The following is a 23,188-nucleotide window of genomic DNA, read 5'->3' as shown; positions in this document are numbered from 1 at the left end:
CACCGGGACGTTCATTCTTTGAATTACAGAACTAATTGAATAACCTTTTAAAATGTGAAATGTTATGATAACTAACACCCATGCTATGTTGTATGTAGTGATTTTAAACATTTTAATCACCATAAGCATACTAGGTGATGATCACGTCAAAACACAATCTGTGTACTATCAATTGTGCGGTATTGTGTCTTTTAGATGGAATCATGGTTATGGGAAGGTCCTCTTAATACACAGCCTACCCATATGCAAATTAAATGTAATTTCCATTATATACTTTGTAAATGATTTATGTGCACAATTGTAAACTGAACCTGACATACACCACAATGTCGTAGTGCACAAATCCCTTTGCTTAATATGTGTAACGGTAGCATTACGAGTAGGATTTATAGGCCGGAACAATTAACATTAACTTCATTCTATCATTAGAATGAAACACAGGTGGTTTTTTTTGGCCTCATTAGGAAATGTTAAGATCCTCAACTCTACGAGTACAAGTGCTCTCACAACTATTTACAGTTTCCTGAGTTCAAAAAGTGCACGCGTTGTTTTTCTGGAAAAAGAACACTCGTTCGTTCTTGCCAAATCGTGTTACAGATCAACGCAACTGAACAATAGTTAAGTAAACAAGCAATGTGTTTAATTTACATATTGTTTTGCTCGTATGGTACAAAGCAAACGTCTGACATTGAAACTTTGAAATAATCACCAACAGGTTGAATTCGGTAGGTTTATCTATACAGGTCTCTCTCATTAGGAGGGAGTAACTAAAGTATTGAAATATATAAGCATACTTCTTAAATCCACACACATTCAATAAGGCATATTTTCATCGCACTTCACCAAATGAATCACGTCATTTATAACATTCATAGGGCAGACAATAATTGGTGTGGAATTCGTTTGCCATAAAAGTCACATGCCTCGGATAGTTTTTGGAGGTAAAGTATTGTTCTCAAAGTCATTTTGTTATAAATTATCGCTTTACTACACTGATATTTGTTGGAGGATTTTGACGTTTTTGATATGACAGGTTGGTTACTAGAAGTAAAATTCACGATTAAATAACGTCTTATTGCTTACTGACATTTGTACAATTTTGCTATCTCTGTTGGTTAGACTTTAACCGCCAACCCTCAAAGACAGACTGACAGACAGTTTATTTCTAATTTGTTCAATGTGAAGTCCAACTTAGCATTTGAAGTAGAGTGCACCCAACCTTTATAAGCAACAAGTAACATGTACTGTTTGAATTACTACGTGATAAAGCTATATGTTTAGTTTTTGTGTCGCCTGAAAATACAACATATAGGGGTTACTTTTGTCGGCGGCGGCGGCGTCGGTGGCGGCGGCGGTGGCGTCGGTGGCGGCGGCGGTGGCGTCGGCGGCGTCCGCGTCCCATTTTCGCTTGTCCGGAATATATCTCCTAAACTATTAGTGGTATTAACTTGAAATATATGTAGATAGATCTAATTGAGGGCAAGTGCAGTGCACAAGAACTGTTACTCTTGCTTCCATATTTTTAGAGTTATTGCCCTTTGTTATTTTTCATGCTTAAAGTTTTGTCCGGGGCCTATCTTGTAGTATATAAGAGTTATCAACTTGAAACTTCATATTTAGATAGATCTCATGGAGGGCAAGTGCAGTGCGCAATAACAGTAACTTTTGCTTTCTTAGTTTTAAAGTTATTGCCCTTTGTTAATTTTCATGCTTAGGTTTTGTCCATGGCATATCTAGTAAAGTATAGGAGGTATCAACCTGAAACTTATTCGGTAGGTATATCTGATTGAGGGAAAGTGCAGTGCACAACCGTAACTCTTGCACCTTTATGTTTAGAGTTATTGCCCTTTGTTAATTTTCAAGCTTAAATTTTGTCCGGGGCATTTCTCGAAAACTATAAAAGTTTTCAACTTGAAACTTTATAGATAGATAGATCTTATTGAAGGGGATCGCAGTGCACAAAAACTGTATCTCTTGCTTCCATATTGGAGTTATTGCCCTTTGTTAATTTTCATGTTTAACTTTACCTTGCATACTTTTTTAGCTCACCAGAGCACGAAGTGCTCAAGGTGAGCTATTGTGATCGGTTTTTGTCCGTCGTCCGTCCGTCAACAATTGCTTAAAGAACATCTCCTCTGAAACTACCTGGCCAAATTCAATGGACCTTGACAGGAAGCTTCCTTGGGTGTCACTTTACAAAAATACAACAAGGGGTTACGATTGATTAATAACAACAACAAAAAAATGGCCGACTTCCTGTTTTGCTTTAAAAACATCTTCTCTGAAACTATCAGTCCAAATTCAATGAAACTTTACAGGAAGCTTCCTTGGGTGACCCCCTACAAAAAACAACAAGGGGTCATGATTAATCAACAACAACAGCAACAACAACAAAATGGCTGACTTCCTGTTTTGATTAAAAAAACATCTCTTCTGAAACTACCACTCCAAATTCAATGAAACTTTACAGGAAGCTTCCTTGGGTGACCCTCTACCAAAATACAACAAGGGGTCACGATTAATCAACAACAACAACAAAATGGCCAACTTCCTGTTTTGCTTTAAAAAAACCCATCTCATTGCATGACCCTTTACAAATATTAAACAAGGCATCGTCATCAGTAAAGATATGTTTAAATTGCAACATTTTTATTAATGCTTTATCACATAGTTGTGGCCCTCTTGTTATTATTTCTCTTTGATTGATTTCATTTGGGCATTTTTTGTCCGCGGAGTTAGGGTTCTGCAAATCAGATGTGTCGCCTGATAAAGGATAGTTTATGTAAAATATGAGCATAACTAGAACTCTGCTCGTCAGATGTATTGCCTGATGCCAGAATTTTTGTGGGAAATATGACAAATGAGGCAGGGAGCACTGCTTTTGAAGATAAAAATAAATCACAATAACCCATAGTGCTTCTTTATTTCGATTTGTTTTCTAAAATGTTGTCAGAGTTAAATGGCAACATCATTGTCTATAAATGAATAAAATGCCAATCTAACAGCTATAATGTCGACAGTAAATAATTCGTCAGGCGACACATCCGACTCGCGGAGTTCTAGTTAAATGTTTTATTACTCTTGCCGTCCATCTTTGTAAAATGTTTGTTTTATTAATGGAGAAACCTCTGAGTTTGTTCCAAATATGACCATACTAATCAAGTAACGGCAGTATATTTCCGTTAAAACAGCTTGTTATTTACGTAACGTCAAACTACTAAACCTATCAGATATACGGGTGTTCTCAAACCCAACCGAACTATCTGACGTCAAAAGTCAAGCTCAAATATACGGGTGTTACCTAACCCAACCGAGCTATCCGACATCAATGATCAAGCTGCTGATCCGGAAAGGAACTCTGTTTATATAGAGAACATGAGATGCCCACTTGATCAAAACTGACCAATGGCGGCCGGACCGGTCAAACGTCCAACCAATCAACGGAGGACCGGTGAAATGCTGACCAATCACCGAAGGACCGGAGGACCGTTCTGACTGAACAGACTCTGACTCCGGCAGCCATGACAGTTTGTTTGCAATATTGAAACACAACTTCAAGGCTTAAATCAAGCAGTAACGAGGTGGCTCAAAATATAAATGATTATTATATGACAACTATTAATAAATAATGTTTATCTTATTACGAAGATGATTAAACAGTTATACTTATCAGTTCAAATACATTCAACACGTATATGTAAGGTGGGTGGAGAACTCCCCTTGTATGTACATAGCAACAGAAATCAAATGATTGTGTGGAATTAAAACAGGCATGACCATAAGGCCATAAGTGCAAATTTATAAAACATATCATAGTCTTTAAATATCTCTCAATAGGGTCTATTAGTTCCACAGAAGGATGGCAGGGTCATTACATTATTTACATTTTCTCAAAACGTTCAGTTAATAGAACTCTGCAGGTTAGATGCTCGTTTTTATTTTAACACTTAAACATATGCATTTTGTTTTAGAAAAAATCTAAAGATAATTCGGAAGTAAACACTGGAGCCAGTTAATAGCAACAGTAGACTCGGTAAGATTAAGACCATTGGAGTCAATTGAAGCCTTATTAGACCCGCATAAAATCTGTATGAATTAACTATCATACAGTTTATATTTGCATTTTTGTTTTCTTACATTTGATCATTACCCATCATGATACACAGTATCCTTGTCTCATTTATTTGGAAGAATTATGAATATATATTACATTAATCATGGTTAAAAGCTTCTAATGAACTAGCTATCAATTATAAACAAGACGTTTTCGCCTGGAATTATTTGTCATATGATGAATATGTACGAATACGAAAATAATCACATATTTTCATCGTGTTTTTTAACGTAATGAAAACATTAGAAAAATATTAGAAAACTGTTCACTGAACATGTTTAATGTGCAGATCTTGCAAGCTTCAAGTAAACCCAGTTCAATGCACTGGCTTCTGGCTTCTGCCCAGCATCTTGAATATAACAAACGAACCGAAGAAAAAAATAGCCTCTTAATATTTTATTTGAAAAGATCATCCAGTAATGTAAATACGTGCACCTATATGACACTAAACATATCTTGGACCAAACCAACCATTTACATTACTAGATGATCTTTTCAAATAAAATATTTAGTGGCTATTTTTTCTTCGGTTCTTTTGTTATATTCAATATGCTGGGCAGAAGCCAGTGCATTGAACTGGATTTATTTGAAGCTTTTTGTCCAGTGAACAATTTTCTTGTATTTTTCAAATGTTTTCATTACGTAATAAACAAACGATAAAAATATGTGTTAATTTCGTATTCGTAAATATTCTCATCATCATATGACAATTAATTCCAGGCAAAAAGAATAAACGAAGAATACCCGCCTTTTTTATTATTGATGGCTAGTTCATTAGAAGCATTTAAGCATGATTAATGTAATATATATTCCTATTTTTTCCAATGAATGAGACCAGGATAGTGCGTATCATGATGGGTAATGATCGAATGTAAGAAAACAAAAATGCAAATATAAACTGTATATTGGTTAATTTATACAGATTTTATGCGGGTCTAATAAGGCTTGGCTTCAATTGACTCCAATAGAACAGTCTTAATCTTACCGAGTCTACTGTTGCTATTAACTGGCTCCAGTGTTTACTTCCGAATTATCTTTAGGTTTTTCTAAAACAAAATGCATGTGTTTAAGTGTAAAAAATGAAACGAGCATCTAACCTGCAGCTTGCAATTAATGGAGCGTTTTGAGAAAATTTAAATAATAAAAAGCTTCCTGGAATTCATATCGATAATAATCTCAAGTGGCGTTTTCAGAATGATTGTGTCTATAAGAAAATAATCTCTATTAAAGAAAGGGGAATTTCCTCACAAAATTTATTTATTATCTCACCGATAAGATGATTTTTGTGTTCTGTAACGGAAATATATTGCCGTTACTTGATTAGTGTGGTCATATTTAGAACAAACTCAAAGGTTCCTGCATTAATAAAACAAACATTTTACAAAGAAGGGTGGCAAGAGTAATATTAAAAATACAAAAACTTTCAACTTTTAGTTGTTTGTTGCAAAAATTAAAAAAGTGAAGTTCTATATAAAACATGGTGCCATCATACATGTCAGTTCTACTCTTTCAAAAGCTGAATACTATACAATAACGTCAGCGTCAAAACATGACATAGTTCTAATTAATTTCCTCGTTCAAAATATTTCAAATATTCTATTCATTATTACATTATGATGGTCTGGTATGGAATCCCTATGGAGATCAGAGCTGTACTTCGAGGTGGATCTCTCTTTTGAATATAACGTATCCGATAAAACATTTCAGAACTAAACATATAGCTATATTACATATTAATTGAAACAGTACATGTTACTTGTATTAATTAAGGTTGGGTGCACTCTATGAAAATAAAATGTTTGTGTTAAATATGTTCTCAATATATTCAGAACTGACAACAAGCTATTTTAAATTTCTTGATTTCCGAATTGTAGGTCTGAATCATTGTGAATAAATTTTACTATCATCATGATCCAATTGCTTTTTTTCATTTCACTCTACTTCAAATGCTAAGTATGACTTCACAAACCGGCTTAAACAATCAAGTACATTGAACAAGTTAGAAATAAACTGTTTGTCAGTCTGTCTGTGAGTGTTGGCAGTTAACGTTTTACCAGCAGGCATAGCAAAATTGTACCAAATGAATGTCAGTTAGCAATAAGACGTTATTTTATCGTGGATTTTACTTCTAGTAACCAACCTGTCATATCAAAAACGTCAAAATCCTCCAACAAATATCAGTGTAGTAAAGCGATAATTAATAACAAAATGACTTTGAGAACAAACTTTACCTCCAAAAACTATCCGAGGCATGTGACTTTTATGGCAAACGAATTCCACACCAATTATTGTCTGCCCTATGAATGTTATAAATGACGTGATTCATTTGGTGAAGTGCGATGAAAATATGCCTTATTGAATGTGTGTGGATTTAAGAAGTATGCTTATATATTTCAATACTTTAGTTACTCCTTTCTAATGAGAGAGACCTGTATAGATAAACCTACCGAATTCAACCTGTTGGTGATTATTTCAAAGTTTCAATGTCAGACGTTTGCTTCGTACCATACGAGCAAAACAATATGTAAATTAAACACATTGCTTGTTTACTTAACTATTGTTCAGTTGCGTTGATCTGTAACACGATTTGGCAAGAACGAACGAGTGTTCTTTTTCCAGAAAAACAACGCGTGCACTTTTTGAACTCAGGCAACTGTAAATAGTTGTGAGAGCACTTGTACTCGTAGAGTTGAGGATCTTAACATTTCCTAATGAGGCCAAAAAAAACCACCTGTGTTTCATTCTAATGATAGAATGAAGTTAATGTTAATTGTTCCGGACTATAAATCCTACTCGTAATGCTACCGTTACACATATTAAGCAAAGGGGTTTGTGCACTACGACATTGTGGTGTATGTCAGGTTCAGTTTACAATTGTGCACATAAATCATTTACAAAGAATATAATGGAAATTACATTTAATTTGCATATGGGTAGGCTGTGTATTAAGAGGACCTTCCCATAACCATGATTCCATCTAAAAGACAACCTTACCGCACAATTGATAGTACACAGATTGTGTTTTGACGTGATCATCACCTGGTATGGTTATGGTGATTAAAATGTATAAAATCACTACATACAACATAGCATGGGTGTTAGTTATCATAACATTTCACGTTTTAAAAGGTTATTCAATTAGTTCTGTAATTCAAAGAATGAACGTCCCGGTGAGGAATCAGAATATACAAGTTCATGGAAGTTTGTTTTGATATTTTAAGTACAACACAAGCGAGTTTATAACATGACTTTGATAAAAGCTTATTTGAGAGTGAAGTGGTTGGTATGGATACATTGGGATTGTTGTAATTTGTCACAATTGTGTTCCTAGGGCACCACTTGTTTTTGGGTTAGGTTGCAATGATTTTTTATGGTTACTTGATTGGCATGAATGGGGTAAACATATTAATGACCTTTTGACACTGAATTGTTTAACAGTTATGGCATGGCTTTATTGACCATACACTGATATGGTCATCATAACAAAATAATATTTAGCGCTTGGTGTGGTCTGACAGCAACACTGGATTTATTTAACACTTGAGAAACCTTGGAAGGGCATTGCTAGGCATCGTTTTTTATTGAATGAACACAATTCTACTAAAGAGGGTCAACTGGTGAACCTGGAAAAGGCAGGGCTGGATTTTGTATTGTATTGAATGGGCAACGTTCTACTCAAATTGTCCACACATGTCCGGCTATGTTATTTGAAGGTTCAGCAATTGACACTCTCACGAAATTGGCAACATTCTAGTCCAAATGAAGTTTATTTGACACTTAAAGTACTAGGAAAGAGCTCTAATAGGGTTTATTTAACACTAAATAGGCTCAATATTAACACCAATTAAATAAAGTTGGCACTGTGAGAAAGACTAGGGCCTTATTTGCGGTTTGCTTTGTACTGAAAGGCTTTAAAGGCTTTAAACTTTAGCCAAAATTGGGCTATATTGACTCCGGCTAGGCTTAAATTGAAAATTAGTTTTTTCATCATATCTTTAGAAGAATATTTATGATAAAGATAACAGAATATTTCCCATCCAATGTATTGAATATGACAGTAGTGGAACATTTCCTTATATATGATAATTATTTGACAGTGGGCCTACAATACAAATATTGTGTTTTAACATGATCACTACCTAGTATGTTTATGATAATGAAAATGTCTAAAAGCACAACTTATACCATAACATATGTATAATCATTCCATGTGTGCTTTTAAAAAGTTATTAAATTAGTTCTGTAGTTCTAAGAATGGACATGCGGTAGTTGATTCAGAATACACAAATTCATGCAAGTTTGTTTCGATATTTTCTTAAGCACAACACAAGCCAGTTTATAACATGACTTTGGTATAAGCTTATTTAAGAGTGAAGTTCTTGGTATTGATACTTTGGGTGTTGTTGTAATTGATGACAATTGTATTCCTAGGGCACCACATGACTTTGGGTGAAGTTGCAATGGACTTGATGGTTACTTGATTGGCATGAATAGAGAAACCATATTAATGGACTGTTTGCACTGAATTGTAACAGCAAACAACAAATGCATGGCATTATTGGCCAAAAAAAGGATAAGGTTATCATAACAAAAATTTAGTATGGCGTTCGGTGTGCTCTGACGCCTACCCTGAAGTTATTTAACACTTGAGAAACCTTGGCATAGCTGGGCATCTTTTTTACTGAATGGGCACAAATCAAGTAAAGAGGGTCAATTGCTGATCCTTTAAAAGAGCAAAGCTGGATATTGTTTTGAATGGGGAACATTCTACTAAAATTGTCTTTCCGGGGTCAGCTATTGACACTCTCATGGAATTGGCAAAATTCTAGTCCAGATGAAGTTTGTTTGACACTTGGAAAGAGGTGTATGGGGTTTATTTAGCACTAAATGGACTAAATGTTAATACCAATAAAAATGAGCGCTGTAAGAAAGGCTAGAGCCTTATTCTATTTAGCTTTGTACTGATAAGGTATTATATTGTAGCCACAATGGGGCTAGATCGACTCTGACTAGGCTTGAATCGAAACATGTTCTTTCATCATATCTCTCATTAATATTTATGGTGTGTATTGCAGGATATTTCCTATCGAATATTTTGAATATGACAGACATTTCTTGTTTTCTGGAACTACCACCGTGCTTTAATAATACTTGGTTTTAAATATTTTAATAATTTGGGTATCAACGTTTTTCTCATAGTTGATTACATGATCGTTTTCGACGCCACGTGAAGTTTTTAAGAAAAAAAAATGAATATGTATCGTTGAAAATAAATATTCTTTGATTAATGTTCTGTTCAATCCTTTAAATTGTCTGGTAATACTAATGTTAGTTAATGTTGTATTATATTATTACAAGGAACCTGAATAAATACTTACGGTAACATCGGTATTATTTATTTAACAATTTACGATAGCAACGGAATGATCTATTTAACTATTTACAGTAGCATCTGTATTATCTATTTAACTCTTTTAAATATATTTTATATTGTCATGTGACATACGGCATGTGCTGTTGAAAATGTTCTAATATATTCTTCAGTATACATTACTTACTTTCATTCAACTTGTTTCTGGTTATATTCTGTATTGCAACCGGACACTGTTTCTGGTTATATTCTGTATTGCAACCGGACACTGTTTCTGGTTATATTCTGTATTGCAACCCGACACTGTTTCTGGTTATATTCTGTATTGCAACCGGACACTGTTTCTGGTTATATTCTGTATTGCAACCGGACACTGTTTCTGGTTATATTCTGTATTGCAACCCGACACTGTTTCTGGTTATATTCTGTATTGCAACCGGACACTGTTTCTGGTTATATTCTGTATTGCAACCGGACACTGTTTCTGGTTATATTCTGTATTGCAACCGGACACTGTTTCTGGTTATATTCTGTATTGCAACCCGATCCTGTTTCTGGTTATATTCTGTATTGCAACCGGACACTGTTTCTGGTTATAGTCTAAGCTTTGCTTAATATATAAAACTTTTCATAGAAAAACAACAAGCAAATTGTTTTTACCAGACGTATAATTGTGAACTTAGCCGGCATGGTACCATATACAATGAATATGAATATAACAGTATTCATGAGACATACAGAGCCAGATACAGTACCCTACAAAATGATATTCAGCTGTGACTCGAATCGCCCACGAAAAACCAGAGATAAAAACATAATGAAAAAATTCGCTCTGGAAACGTGTACCCATTTGTCCCTTTCTGCCGGTGAAAGGTTACGAGTCACAATGTCGGGCCTCATCTACTGAATATCTTAACAAAACCAATGAAAAATAATTTCAACAAATAAACATGATCAATTTCACATAAGACAAATCAATAACATTTTATAAAATATTTCTTGGAAAATTCGATATGAACGGTATGCAATCGTCAGGTAGAATGACCAAATTATCCAATATAATACTGCACGAAAATCTCGTGCATAAACCAATCAATATAAACCAGTACCGCATTAGACAATTTTTACTTCGCTATTCTACGAAACGCTCGTAAATACACTTCTGTATTGCAACCGGACGCTGTTTCTGGTTAGATTCTGTATTGAGTGTTAAAAATATATTTCATTTGATACTCTTTTCACAATCATTAAATCAGCAAAGAGGCTCTTTGCGGTCACCTGGTAGAAACAATGACACACTATCTATCTCTAAGGAATTATCTACGCGCTGCTAACCATGGTTTACTAGATAAATGCTTAATTAGTCGCCGATGTCACGTGTTCACCGATATCTTCCAAAACACCTGCAAGATTGTCGACAGCTTCGTTTGTAAATATTTTGTCAAAGTTTACGAAGCAGCATTGAACATATGTAGAAGGTCATGCAGAACATTTCAGAAAAAAGCTTTTCTTCAAAAAAAAAGAAGATTTTTGGAAATGATATAATTGCATACAGTAATATCTTTCTTTGAAATAGCTAAAAAAACTGAGAGGTTTAACTGTTAAATATTGAATCAAATTTGTAAAACTTATTCATAAAGAAATTACTGCAGCTGGATTTAGACTTGTTTTTTTTACCCACGCCAAAATGCGAAGCGGATATAGTAATGGTAGGCGTGTAGCTTACAAAGTTCTTGATGTTTTTGATTTCACAGTTCATATAGCGATAAATCTTACTGATAAAAAGGGGAGTGCACATGCACCATAACTCTGACTGCATTTTTTAATGCCATTCGTTAATTTTCATACTTTTTTTTGTCCGTAGCATAGCTTGAAAAGTCGATAAGGTATTGATTTCAAAATTCGTATACAGATTAATCTCATTGAGAAGAAGTGCAGTTTACATAAACCATAACTGATATTGTTTTTAATTTGGCGGGGATATGGCAGTCTTTGGTTGCTCTTGTTAATTTGTGTGTTCTGTTGGTTCGTTTTTGCTATATAGTATCAACTATTTAGGACTTTACTTTTTTGGAAGATTGCAACGATTCGTTCTCAAACTCATATTCTATAACCTTGAAAACAAGAGGGTCATCCATATAATAATGATATGGTTTTTTTTACAAACTAAGTGGTGAATCACTTGTCAATGTTAATACTTTAAATCTTAATATTTAAGGCTGGGCATGTATTTTCGATTCAAGCAGAAAAGGCTCAAAATGCCACTTGTCCCAATCGATTCTGCAAAACTTTAAACAATCCTGAACTTCATGCATTAATAAATGTTTAAAATACATGCTCCATAATTACCATAATGTTAGTGTGTAGAACCAGTAAATGTTTTCCATTAAAATTTTATTAAAAAAGTGACTTTCATTTGTCAAAACGCATTCTCACTCACATGGCAAATCCAGTTTCTGAATAAATGGAGTTTGGATCAATATTTTGCTTTTACATCAGCAATTCAAAGTTTATCATTTGTTTTAATGCGTCTTATAGGAGATACAAAAAGACACATGTCCTCCTAATTTTAATCCAAAATAATTCAATAGTAATGGATAAATCCATAAACAATCTTGGTTTTACAGTATTAGAAAACCAAAAATGTTATATTAATGATAGCATCCTCCAGGATCGCTGTCGAAGTATATTTGTATGCCGATCTAGCCAATTAATTCTAGTACAGTTGGATTATTTAGAATTCAGAAAGATGCCATTTCTTGAAAAAAATATTGAGTATTCTTCTACTCGATTTATTTTAGTGTCACGCCCGATTTCAATTGCAGTGGTAAATGCGAAATAGTGCTATCTACTTCTGCTTTTAATGTTACTTACAACCTTTTCGCTTATATCCCTGCAATTGTAAATGCCAGATACCTGAGCAACCTTTGCATGTGAATTGATGATTTTAGTGTCATTGTATGACAGTTATTTAGCCTTCTTGGCTGTTTTGATTGCAAAGAAAGGAATTCTTCTTCTCTCACTCTTCTTTTCAATGTAGACCTTGTCTGTCGCTATTTATTACTTGAAGTGCGAAGAAAATCTTATCAAAAGCCTGTGTGTCTTTAAGTATAGCTCACGGCTAGTACTATAGCTGAACATTTGCCAAATTGTGTGTGTTTGAACTGAAAAATAAGGGATTTCAATTCATATGCCAAACATATATTTGTAATAAAATGCTACTGGCATTTTTTCTGTATATTTTCAGTACATTCTTGAAAAGACCGGCCAAATCTCAATAACGTCAATCATAGAGTATTAAAAATGTATCTTTATATTCCATTGATACTAGTAATAAGCCTATTTGCACTGATTTCGACACAGATACCTGAGCAACCTTTTCATGTGAAATGATAATTGTATGACATGTTTTTAGCCATGTTGACTGTTTTGATTGCAAAGAAAGGAATTTTATCTTGCCTTTGATTCTTCTTTTCGATGTAAGTCTTTGTTGTCTCTATTTATTACTTGAAGTGCGAAAAAAATATTATCAATATTCTGTGTGCTGTTAGGTAGCTAATTACTAGTACTATAGCTGAACATCTGCCAATGTTTGTGTTTGAACTGAGAACAAAGGGATTTCAATTTATATGAAAAACATATACTATTATTAGTTTATGCCTACCAATTTCCTTTTCCATATCCAACAGAGAATATACAGCACACCGTACTGAAGAATCCGTATCACCATACTGTCGTGTTCTGATTCCGTATTATGCTAGTACCGTGTGTAGTCTAGGAACTACTTTCGCGTCGCTTTAATAGCGTGACAAATATAACTGGTAACACCTGTCAATTTTAGATACATAGCATTACCTTACTTTATTCACGCCATCAGAATCATGTAAACATTCAGGAAAATGGTATTTAAAGAAACATGAGGATAAGCACGAAGCAGAGAACACTTCCGATCCATCTAGACAACTAGTTGTTTGCCAATTCGAAGAGCATACATTATAACATTATCATAAACCTGAACAGCTTACCAATACAAAAAAAAGCGAATTCGCGTCATCGATTGTAATAGCGATTGACTCACGATTTTCTCTCAGTTATGCATATGATGATCGTCAAAAGATCCTGTGAACATTCCTTTTGTTAAAATGGCCGCGTTACGTCTACATGAAAATGACGATTTGTTATAAAATTTACTCGTAAAATAAGTACCTTTTATGTTTCTTTGGTATTTTTTTGTGCTGTGACATTTAATTATTGTTTTTGTATAAGTAATATGTTGTTGGTTTTTTTGCTCATTTTTTTAACATTTTCTTCTTCAGTGTGTGTATACCACGTGATAAATTGCGTCATAAATGCTACGTCGGAAGGCAATATTTTGCTTCGATTGAAGACTTAAAACAATGATAATTTTTCATTTTCTTTAACATTTCAAATGAAACATAGCGCAGTCTATGCAGCTTACGGAGCCCCGCCTTCGGTCTTATACCAAATTTTGATTGAGAGTTTAGTTTCTTATAACACTTCGACAAACCTTTTCACGATACGGCCGTCTGACGGAGCACTGTCAAAACATTGTTTGGGAAACAGGTTTGTCGAAGTGTTTGATGAAACTAATCACCTTATCAAACTCTGGTTATAAAACAAAGGTGGGGCTCTTTAAGCTGCATTGACTGGCCTTTGTTTCATTTAAAATGGTGAAGTAAGAGGAAAGTTATCTTTAATTTAAGTCTTTATTTTAAGAAAAATATTGCCTTCCGACATAGCATATATGACGTAATTTATCACATGGTATACACACGCTGTTCTTATTTTGCTCAATAATGTGAATTTTGTTTCGCTTGAGTACCCTTCCTTGACTTCAATACACAAAAGTACGTAACATGTTCATACGCAAGCCATTCCATATTTGGACATTTGACAGATAGAAGTAAATTTAAATCAAATTGAAAGTAAAAATAAAAAAGGAATAAATAGTAAGGTATATTATAAATGGAATATTATGATAGGACGTGTTTATTTGCTGGTGACGTGCATAACGTCTTGTTCGGTGAGAAAACACGTATCCATCTCGTCCTGCGGTCTCGACGGATACATGTTTACACACCGACATCGGCGTTATACAGTTCCAATTATAATAACCCCTATTCATTAAAATATTCTTAGCTTTTATCTCTACATTTTAAGTACATTCTTGAAAAGAGACCTGCCAAATTGCCATGACGTCAAGTATAGAATGTATTATAGATCACAGACTACTAAATTAATTGCATTTGTACTATATAGACATTTGACCAATTTGCACGCAAAATAACACTGATTTGTAGTGCTTCACGAAACAAACACGAGTCCTAAACATAAAACAACTTAAGAAAAAAAGTTTCTTATAAGAACAATAAAAATAGTAGAACGTGGCCACTGTGTATTCAATAAAGTGACAATATCCGGTGTAGGCGTACTAAAAAATGCGGTGAAAATGTAAACAAAAATAGAAGATCAAGTGGATCCGGCATCTTCAGCCTATTTTTCAAATCACAAACCAGCTTCAATACCTATCGATATTGAAAGAAACCAATAGTCTGAGATGTTTTTTAAAAGAAGAAAGACATGTAACAATAAGTAGGCATTTCCGAATCGGTGTAATTTGCCCTATATCTGAATACTATTTTGTAAAACATGCTAATTCTTAGTAACAATAAAATATTACCGTTTTCTAGAATAACAACACGGAACTCGGAAGGATAATAAATGTAATGGTTTAATTACATTACATAATCACTTTGGTCTGCTTCTCATTACAAAATAACTTCCAAAAAGTGAACTTTATTGTTCTTTTGATTACGGTTACGACCAAATCAATCAACTACTTGATTCCGAGCTACCTTCACATGTTTCATTTACTAATAGTGGAATGCATTTGAACTTCTTTTATTTGGCGTCTGAGGGAGGTCGGATTCTTAGTTTCCTTGAATTGTCATTTATAATGGGCACATATATTTCTTTCGCAATCATGAAACTGCTAGTAATGACGTCAGGGTATTAATGAATATGTGCATGTGTGTGTTTGTCTATTGTTAAATAATTAAGCATTATGACAATTCTTTTGTTACACCCAATTCCTTGCAAACCAGGAACGAACGAGGATAACGTGTATAATATCATCCATGATAACAATGCCAGCACAGAATAAACAAGTTGAGATACAACTTTCATTAAGTTTGCTCGACTGTAAACTATGAAATAGTTAGATTGCATGAAGAAAATCTCAATGATAAAGAATGGGCGGTATGAGCGTTGCGTAAGTCTAACTGGCTAAGAATATAACCCCATACGCTGACATTTTGTCAGGGCAAAATCTGACGCAGGAGTGTGTATCAGATGAGCGGCAGTAGGTACACCTTTAAACACGCGCGAAAGTTGAAATTCTTAATGATTAAGCCTTGTACTTGTGAATTGTCTATCCGCAATTTCATTTGAGAATGAAATTGCGTATAGAATCTCTCATGGAGGTGAAATCCCAATCGTACGTGGCGAGCGTCGTCGTCGCGATGGAGCTTTGGTCTGTTTATGTTGACGATACCGTCCGTTATTTCTTTTTTTCGCGAACATTATTTCTTTTTATGCGAAGATGTTTTTCTTTTTCCTAATTGTTTTTGATGGATCCGATTTATATTTTAAACTTGTAATATTTTGTGCAGTCTAAGTTACATGAACATAGGCATCATACCAATACAGCATTACATAGTTATAGCTAATGAAAGAACACCCTATAACTTATAAAACGAATTGAAACCAAAGGTTGTCATTATTAAATAAAGAAGTTTGGTGATTATTATGTAATTCGGACAACTGACTGCACAAGAACAATCCTATTTATTGATAATCAAAATGTAATTTGTTAACATTTAAACTATTTTATTAGATTGATATTTCGTATTTCGTCATATAACTAGTTTGACAAGCTTCTCATTTAGAGTTATGCAGATTATGGCATTGTGCATTGAGAAGAACAGACATACGTTCTATCTAACAAACACATGGTTTATATGTGTGATTACATATCTATATTATTGTTTGTGTTGATGTTAATAACAATTATATATCCCCATACACATAAACATACACATAGACACATATATACACACACACACACACACACACACACACACACACACACACACACACACACACGCGCGCGCGCGCGCGCACACACACACACATACACGCGCGCGCGCACACACACACACACACACGCGCGCGCGCACACACACACACACACATACACGCGCGCGCACACACACACACACGCACACACGCGCGCGCGCACACGCACATACACATACACACAAAAACAAACACAACGGAAATATATAACATGTTTAACTGGGGATGTGGTGGCCACGTAGCTTTTAATTGAAAATTGTTCATACCAGTTCTAACTTATTTCCTATCAAAATAAAAGTATTTCCATAGAAATGTATTCGGTCAATCATATTTGCAAACAAAATAGTTAAAAATGCCAGTTTTGAGTAATGGAAGGGCTATACCTCTCCTCTTACTATGTACAGCTGCAAAAGAAACCCATGGTTCACAACTTCATCATCTCAACATCATTACCCTAAGGTCTCAAGACGTTTGCTGAAATAGTTTGGAGTTTTGAATGACACAAGTTCTCATAATAATTATGGACGGAATTTCGGTCGGCCGGCCGCACGGACGGACAAGGTTAGCTCTGTATTAAAATATATTAAAGTATGATTTTTCTTAAGCGATTAATATAAATTTTGTGGTAATATAGATTTGCAGTTTAGACTATAATGCCAAACTATTTATTGAGTATTAACATTAATTTTAAAAAAGGGAAAATTGAGTTGCATAATTATAGTTATACCGTTTGTTCGTCAACATCTATTAATTCTCGACGCTATTGAATGCCAGGGGACTAATGGGCTTTACCCAAATATTGCAAAGTTTAAAATACATATAGAATGTGTTTCATTGTCAATAACCTTTAAAAAAATCAAGTTTAAGATTTTCCAAAACGAGTTCTATTATACATCAATACTCCCTGTGAAAATACCATGTCCATTTGCATACAAAATGCAAATTTAAAACTTAATAACGATCAATACATCTGTTAAAGATAAGCTTATTAAGAAATTAATACAGTTTAGAATTATATCTACCCTGATTTCTGTCCACCATTAATACAATATTTTCTGCATCAGTTCTGGACTTGTCTGAAATAAGAAATAAAAATGTGTATAATCCGTCATGAAAAGAAATCGCTGTAACTCGGGGCCTTAAAATTCAAATTATTTACGATAACGCAATGCGAACATCCCCAAAGAGTCACAAAACAATTTACTGATAAACTGAAATACCCCAGCAAAACTCAACAAATATCAATAACGTAAACGTGGTATTTACTCTTTATCTGTAAAACGACGCTTACAAAAAGTTTGTGTCAGAAGTGGGATTCGAACCCACGCCCACATACGTGGACCAGAACACTCGTTATGAAGGTGAAACAGACCTTGAGTCTGGCGCCTTAGACCACTCGGCCATCCTGACAACTGCTTGTGTTCCTACAGATCCGCAAGGCTTACCTTGCCTTTATCATGTTTATTATACACAAATTATTATCGAGTTGACTTGTAAAACCACGTATATGGATAATAAAGATAACTATAGTAAGTTCCTTAAACATGGCTCCAAAGCTCTGTGGCTAGAGCGCCTGTCTTGTAAACAGGAGGTCGTGGGTTCGATCCCCAGTGGAGCCTTTTTTTTATTAATTTTGAAATAAAGGTTCGATTTTCAAATTTCTGTTTTAAATATGACATTCGTTTCGGACTGGTATTCAATGTTGCAATAGAGTGAATGATATCAATGATGTGTGACCATAAGATAAACTGAAAATGTTTTTTCCGCCTTTATTATACATATATAATCGAGATATTTTGTAAAACCGCGTATACAAATAACGAAAATAACTAATCAGATACATATAACATGGCTCCATAGCTCAGTGGCTAGAGCGCCTGTCTAGTAAACAGGAGGTCGTGGGTTCGATCCCCACTGGAGCCTTTTAAAATCAATTTTGAGGAGTAGAAATGATGGGTTTTTTTTACATTTATACACCATTTGTTTCAGAACAATTGTTTTTTTTCCTAAGACTTTATCATGGACTTACTAAAACAAAAGGAGATTTACAAACGTATCTTTTTGAAAGAAAGCAAGTAATGTTCTTTTTAAGCCATATTTATTATTGAATATGCAAAATATAACTCCTGTTGCATTTTACTCTGTCTTGTTTCAACCAATAATTTCAATATGGTTCTTTCGATACGAACGCACATGTACGCAACTTAGCAATAAACCGGCCAAATCATAGATAACATTTTGCTCAAAATAATAAACTTACAACGATAATGTGTACCTTAAATGCAAACCAAAATTAATATGATATGCGCAAACACAATTCATTGCTGCAAATATAATTCTGACAAAAAGTGTGTGTCAGAAGTGGGATTCGAACCCACGCCCACATACGTGGACCAGAACACTCGTTATGAAGGTGAGACAGACCTTGAGTTTTTACTTTAAATTCACCATTCGTTTATGGTCCATGTCGTCTCCTGCTTCCAGTCAAATAGAAATACTCTTTACCATGGACGTTCTAAAACAAACGGAGGTTTACAAACTTATATTTTAAAAAAGAAAGTAAGAAATGAACTTTTTAAGCCAAATTATTGGTTAAAAAGACAAAAAGGAAGAAATGGAGAATTATTATTTCAAGAAGAAAACAACATCTGTTCATTTTGCACATCTTAAATCATAGCATATGATAGATCAAGCTGCAAATATTACGCTGACAAAAGGTGTGTGACAAAAGTGGGTTTCGAACCACGGCCACATACGTGGACCAGAACACTCGTTATGAAGGTGAGTCAGACCTTGACTCTGGCGCCTTAGACCACTCGGCCATCCTGACAACTGTTTATTACCGACAGATCCGCAAAGTTTTCCTGGCCTTTATTATACGTATATATTATCGAGATAAATTGTAAAATCACGTATATGGATAAGAAAGATATCTAAAGTGACATTTGTCGATGAACATGGCTCCATAGCTCAGTGGCTAGAGCGCCTGTCTAGTAAACAGGAGGTCGTGGGTTCGATCCCCACTGGAGCCTTTTTAAATTAATTTTGAGATGTAGGTACGATGTTTTTACTTTAAATACACCTTTCGTTTAAGGTCCATGTCTTCTCCCGCTTACAGTCAAACAGAAATACCCTTTATCATGGACTTCCTTAAACAAAAGGAAGTTTACAAACGTATATTTTAAAAAAGAAAGTAAGAAATGAACTTTTTAAGCCAAATTATTGGTTAAAACGACAAAAAGGAAGAAATGGAGAATTATTATTTCAAGAAGAAAACAACATCTGTTCATTTTGCACATCTTAAATCATAGCGGATGATAGATCAACCTGCAAATAATACGCTGACAAAAGGTGTGTGTCAGAAGTGGGATTCGAACCCACGCCCACATACGTGGACCAGAACACTCGTTATGAAGGTGAGACAGACCTTGAGTCTGGCGCCTTGGACCACTCGGCCATCCTGATAACTGGTTACCGACAGATCCGCGGAGCTAACATTTACAGTATTATACATATATTATCGAGATAAAATGTAAAATCACGTATTCGGATAAAGAAAAATATCGAAATGTACATTGCCTTGTACATGGCTCCATACCTCAGAGCGCCTGTCTAGTAAACAGGAGGTCGTGGGTTCGATCCCCACTGGAGCCTTTTTAAATTATGTAAATACGATGGGTTTTTTCCTTTAAATACACCATTCTCCTGCTTATAGTCGAAAAGAAATATTCTTTACTATGGACTTTCTAAAACAAAAGGAGATTTACAAATGTATATTTTAAACAGAAAGGAAACGTATGTACTTTTTGCCAATTTATCTCTTTAATAGACAACTTGTGTTGCATTTCTTTCTGAACTGTTTATTTGGTACATCTTAAAACATAGCCTATGATAGAAAAGCTACAGGCTTATTTGCAGCTAGCATATGATCCTGTTCCACTGTATTCTATAGAAATGGCAAAGCTTTTGTATTGTTTGTTTAAAGCGTATCAAATGTCTACATTGCACAGTTAAATTCACCTCCCAACACTAGTATTTCTTATTTCATTTAACGACAGTTTTTTCTGTTCATTACGTTTAATGATGTTCATGACGTTAAACGATGTTCATAACGTTAAATGATATCCATAACGTTTAATGACGTTCATGAAGTTTAATGATGTTCATGACGTTAATGATGTCCATGACGTTAAACGATGTTCATAACGTTAAATGATATCCATAACGTTTAATGACGTTCATGAAGTTTAATGATGTTCATGACGTTAATGATGTACATGACGTTTAATAACGTTCATGAAGTTTAATGATGTTCATAACATTAATGATGTTCATAACTTTAATGATGTTCATGACGTTAACTGATGTTCATGACGCTAAATAATGTTCATGACGTTTAATGACGTTCATGAAGTTTAATGATGTCAATGACATTTAATGATGTTCATGGCGTTAATGATGTCAATGACGTTTAATGACGTTCATGAAGTTGAATGATGTTCATGACGTTAATGATGTCCATGACGTTAAATGACGTTCATGAAGATTAATGATGTCCGTGACGTTATATGATGTTCATGACGCTAAAGATGTCAAAGCTAAGAGGATGCTCAATAGATCTATATTCACCGTCCGCTATATACACACCGTCCGTTCTTTCGTCCGTTCTATATTCATCGTTCATTCAATATACATCGAGCATCGTACGTAAAATATACACAAATACATCCCCAAATTGAAAATAACAGACTCGTTTTGATTGAGATTGTTCATTGAAAGTAACTAGTAATACGTGGTACGTTGTTAACGCTTCTTGCAATCTTTTTCTGTGTGTACCGATAGGCTTTACGCATTCCCTTCGTTATTTTGAGGATGGCATCACTGTATATGATACACATACCCGGATGACGTAGCACACAAAAAGAAGTACACACGTACACGAACACGCAGTGATTTTCAGCCCATATAATGACTCTTATTCTTTCTTTTTTCAGTGGGCCTATCCGGGACACCCATTGGACGTACGGAAGTTCATCTACTACGGGAAGGCGTGCGGGCTGGGCGCCGGGTTTCTCCTGGGTGCCCTTCTGGCGGACTACGTTGGACGCCGACAGACAGTCTTCTCAGCTTTCCTGGTGATGTGTGCGGCTCAATGCCTAACAGCCATTTCACAGGACCCGGTCGTGTTCATCGTGTGCCAGACATTGGTGGGATTTGGCGCAGGTAACTATCAATAATAAGGCGGAATAAACACTGATTAAGGCATTTTTCCTTTCATTTTATAAAACATATGTGTTTGTGATAATGGCTCCGCCAATGGAATCGACAGGCAGATTCTGAACTAATAATTTAATTGGTCATTTTATCAAGTGGGATATGTAGCGACTCGCGCATGCGCGCTGGCTAATATAGAAGCATTCGCGTAGAAATAAACTAAAGAAACAAAAGAGAAGTTGTGAAACACTACTAAGCATTGCCAACTTTGGAGCGTATCAGGCTAGCGGTGATCGCTATCGATTACTCCTCTCAGTGCAAAAGGAGCGTAGACATTTATAAGCTAGTTTAATTAGTAATAATTATTATTCTATTGGACGCATGGCTTCATTAAGGAAGATAAGAAAGACAGAATTTATGAGGTTCATAAAGTTGACCAGTATTTATAATATACGTTTCGATGGAAAATTTAGTTTTAGACGATTTAAATATTAGTCAAAATTGAGTAGAGCTGTTCTGCAGAGGAAACGATGGTAAATGACTTGACTTTGACTTGCTAAAGTACTGGAATCTCAAATCATCATTTTGTAATACGGGTACGTGGACGTGTCGGCTTCGTTTTTGTCCACGTATGTGTACATTATACACGTCCAGAATGACATGTAAGACAACAGTTTTACATGCGCGGGTAGCTGCACATACCAGTACACTTTAACGTCCGGGGTCGCAACCTCACTCATAACTTTAACTTACAGACAAAAATGGCGAGCACGCCATAATAATTAAATTAACATTAGTTTTGTGCTGCAATTAAAATTGAAGCTCATATCATTCAACTTCCACTCTCCGACTATTATTTTCAGTATTCAGAAATAACAACGACTCGTGGGAGGAATAGAAAGTCCTTTGATTGACATATTTCATATTTTACGACCTTGACTTATGTCTATCAATGACAAGTAAACCTATATATATTTCCTACAGGAAATAAGTGCATAATTTCCTCAATATGAATAGACCGCTATGATGTCCGCTGTTTCTCTAAACCAACATAAACATGTCTGCCACTACCGATGTGGCCTAAATGTTTTACTGCAACAGCACATAACATTTGTCACAAACACTTTGAGAGATGGTTTAATGTGGCATATTCAAACTATACATGCGGAATTCAGATTTAGTATAATTTGCATATTTATGCATTTTTTACTCGAATGCAAATGATACACATACGTGATTTTTTTCTCTTTCAAACCAGTCCATAATACAGCTACGGTAAAGCAAATCCTATGGCCCCCGTTTAGATATCTTATTTTATTTTATTCTTTATA

General features: G+C 34.8%; 1 protein-coding gene and 5 non-coding genes across 7 annotated transcripts in view; 4 read left to right on the top strand and 2 right to left on the bottom strand.

Moving 5' to 3' along the window:
* LOC128220848 (organic cation/carnitine transporter 2-like) overlaps positions 1–23,188 on the top strand; it is a 49,056-nt gene that overhangs the window by 19,001 nt on the left and 6,867 nt on the right. For both annotated transcript variants that reach the window (XR_008258863.1, XM_052929394.1), the window contains exon 3: positions 21,638–21,866. Coding sequence is in view for 1 of the 2 variants with exons in the window: in XM_052929394.1 (XP_052785354.1) it covers positions 21,638–21,866 (229 nt within the window). In the remaining variant the exon portion in view is untranslated. The remainder of the gene's footprint in view (positions 1–21,637; positions 21,867–23,188) is intronic.
* On the bottom strand, positions 17,945–18,053 carry Trnal-caa (transfer RNA leucine (anticodon CAA)). Its single transcript has 2 exons — positions 18,016–18,053; positions 17,945–17,990 (listed from the first exon to the last, which is right to left on the bottom strand). It is a non-coding gene; the product is annotated as a tRNA-Leu (tRNA).
* Positions 18,190–18,262, top strand: Trnat-ugu (transfer RNA threonine (anticodon UGU)). Its single transcript has one exon. It is a non-coding gene; the product is annotated as a tRNA-Thr (tRNA).
* On the top strand, positions 18,494–18,566 carry Trnat-agu (transfer RNA threonine (anticodon AGU)). The gene has a single exon. It is a non-coding gene; the product is annotated as a tRNA-Thr (tRNA).
* Positions 19,603–19,675, top strand: Trnat-agu (transfer RNA threonine (anticodon AGU)). The gene has a single exon. It is a non-coding gene; the product is annotated as a tRNA-Thr (tRNA).
* Trnal-caa (transfer RNA leucine (anticodon CAA)) lies at positions 20,000–20,108 on the bottom strand. The gene is made up of 2 exons: positions 20,071–20,108; positions 20,000–20,045 (listed from the first exon to the last, which is right to left on the bottom strand). It is a non-coding gene; the product is annotated as a tRNA-Leu (tRNA).

This window comes from Mya arenaria, chromosome 2, assembly GCF_026914265.1.
Source record: "Mya arenaria isolate MELC-2E11 chromosome 2, ASM2691426v1".
Classification (NCBI taxonomy): Eukaryota; Metazoa; Mollusca; class Bivalvia; order Myida; family Myidae; genus Mya; species Mya arenaria.
This window is presented reverse-complemented; position numbering and strand designations above follow the sequence as displayed.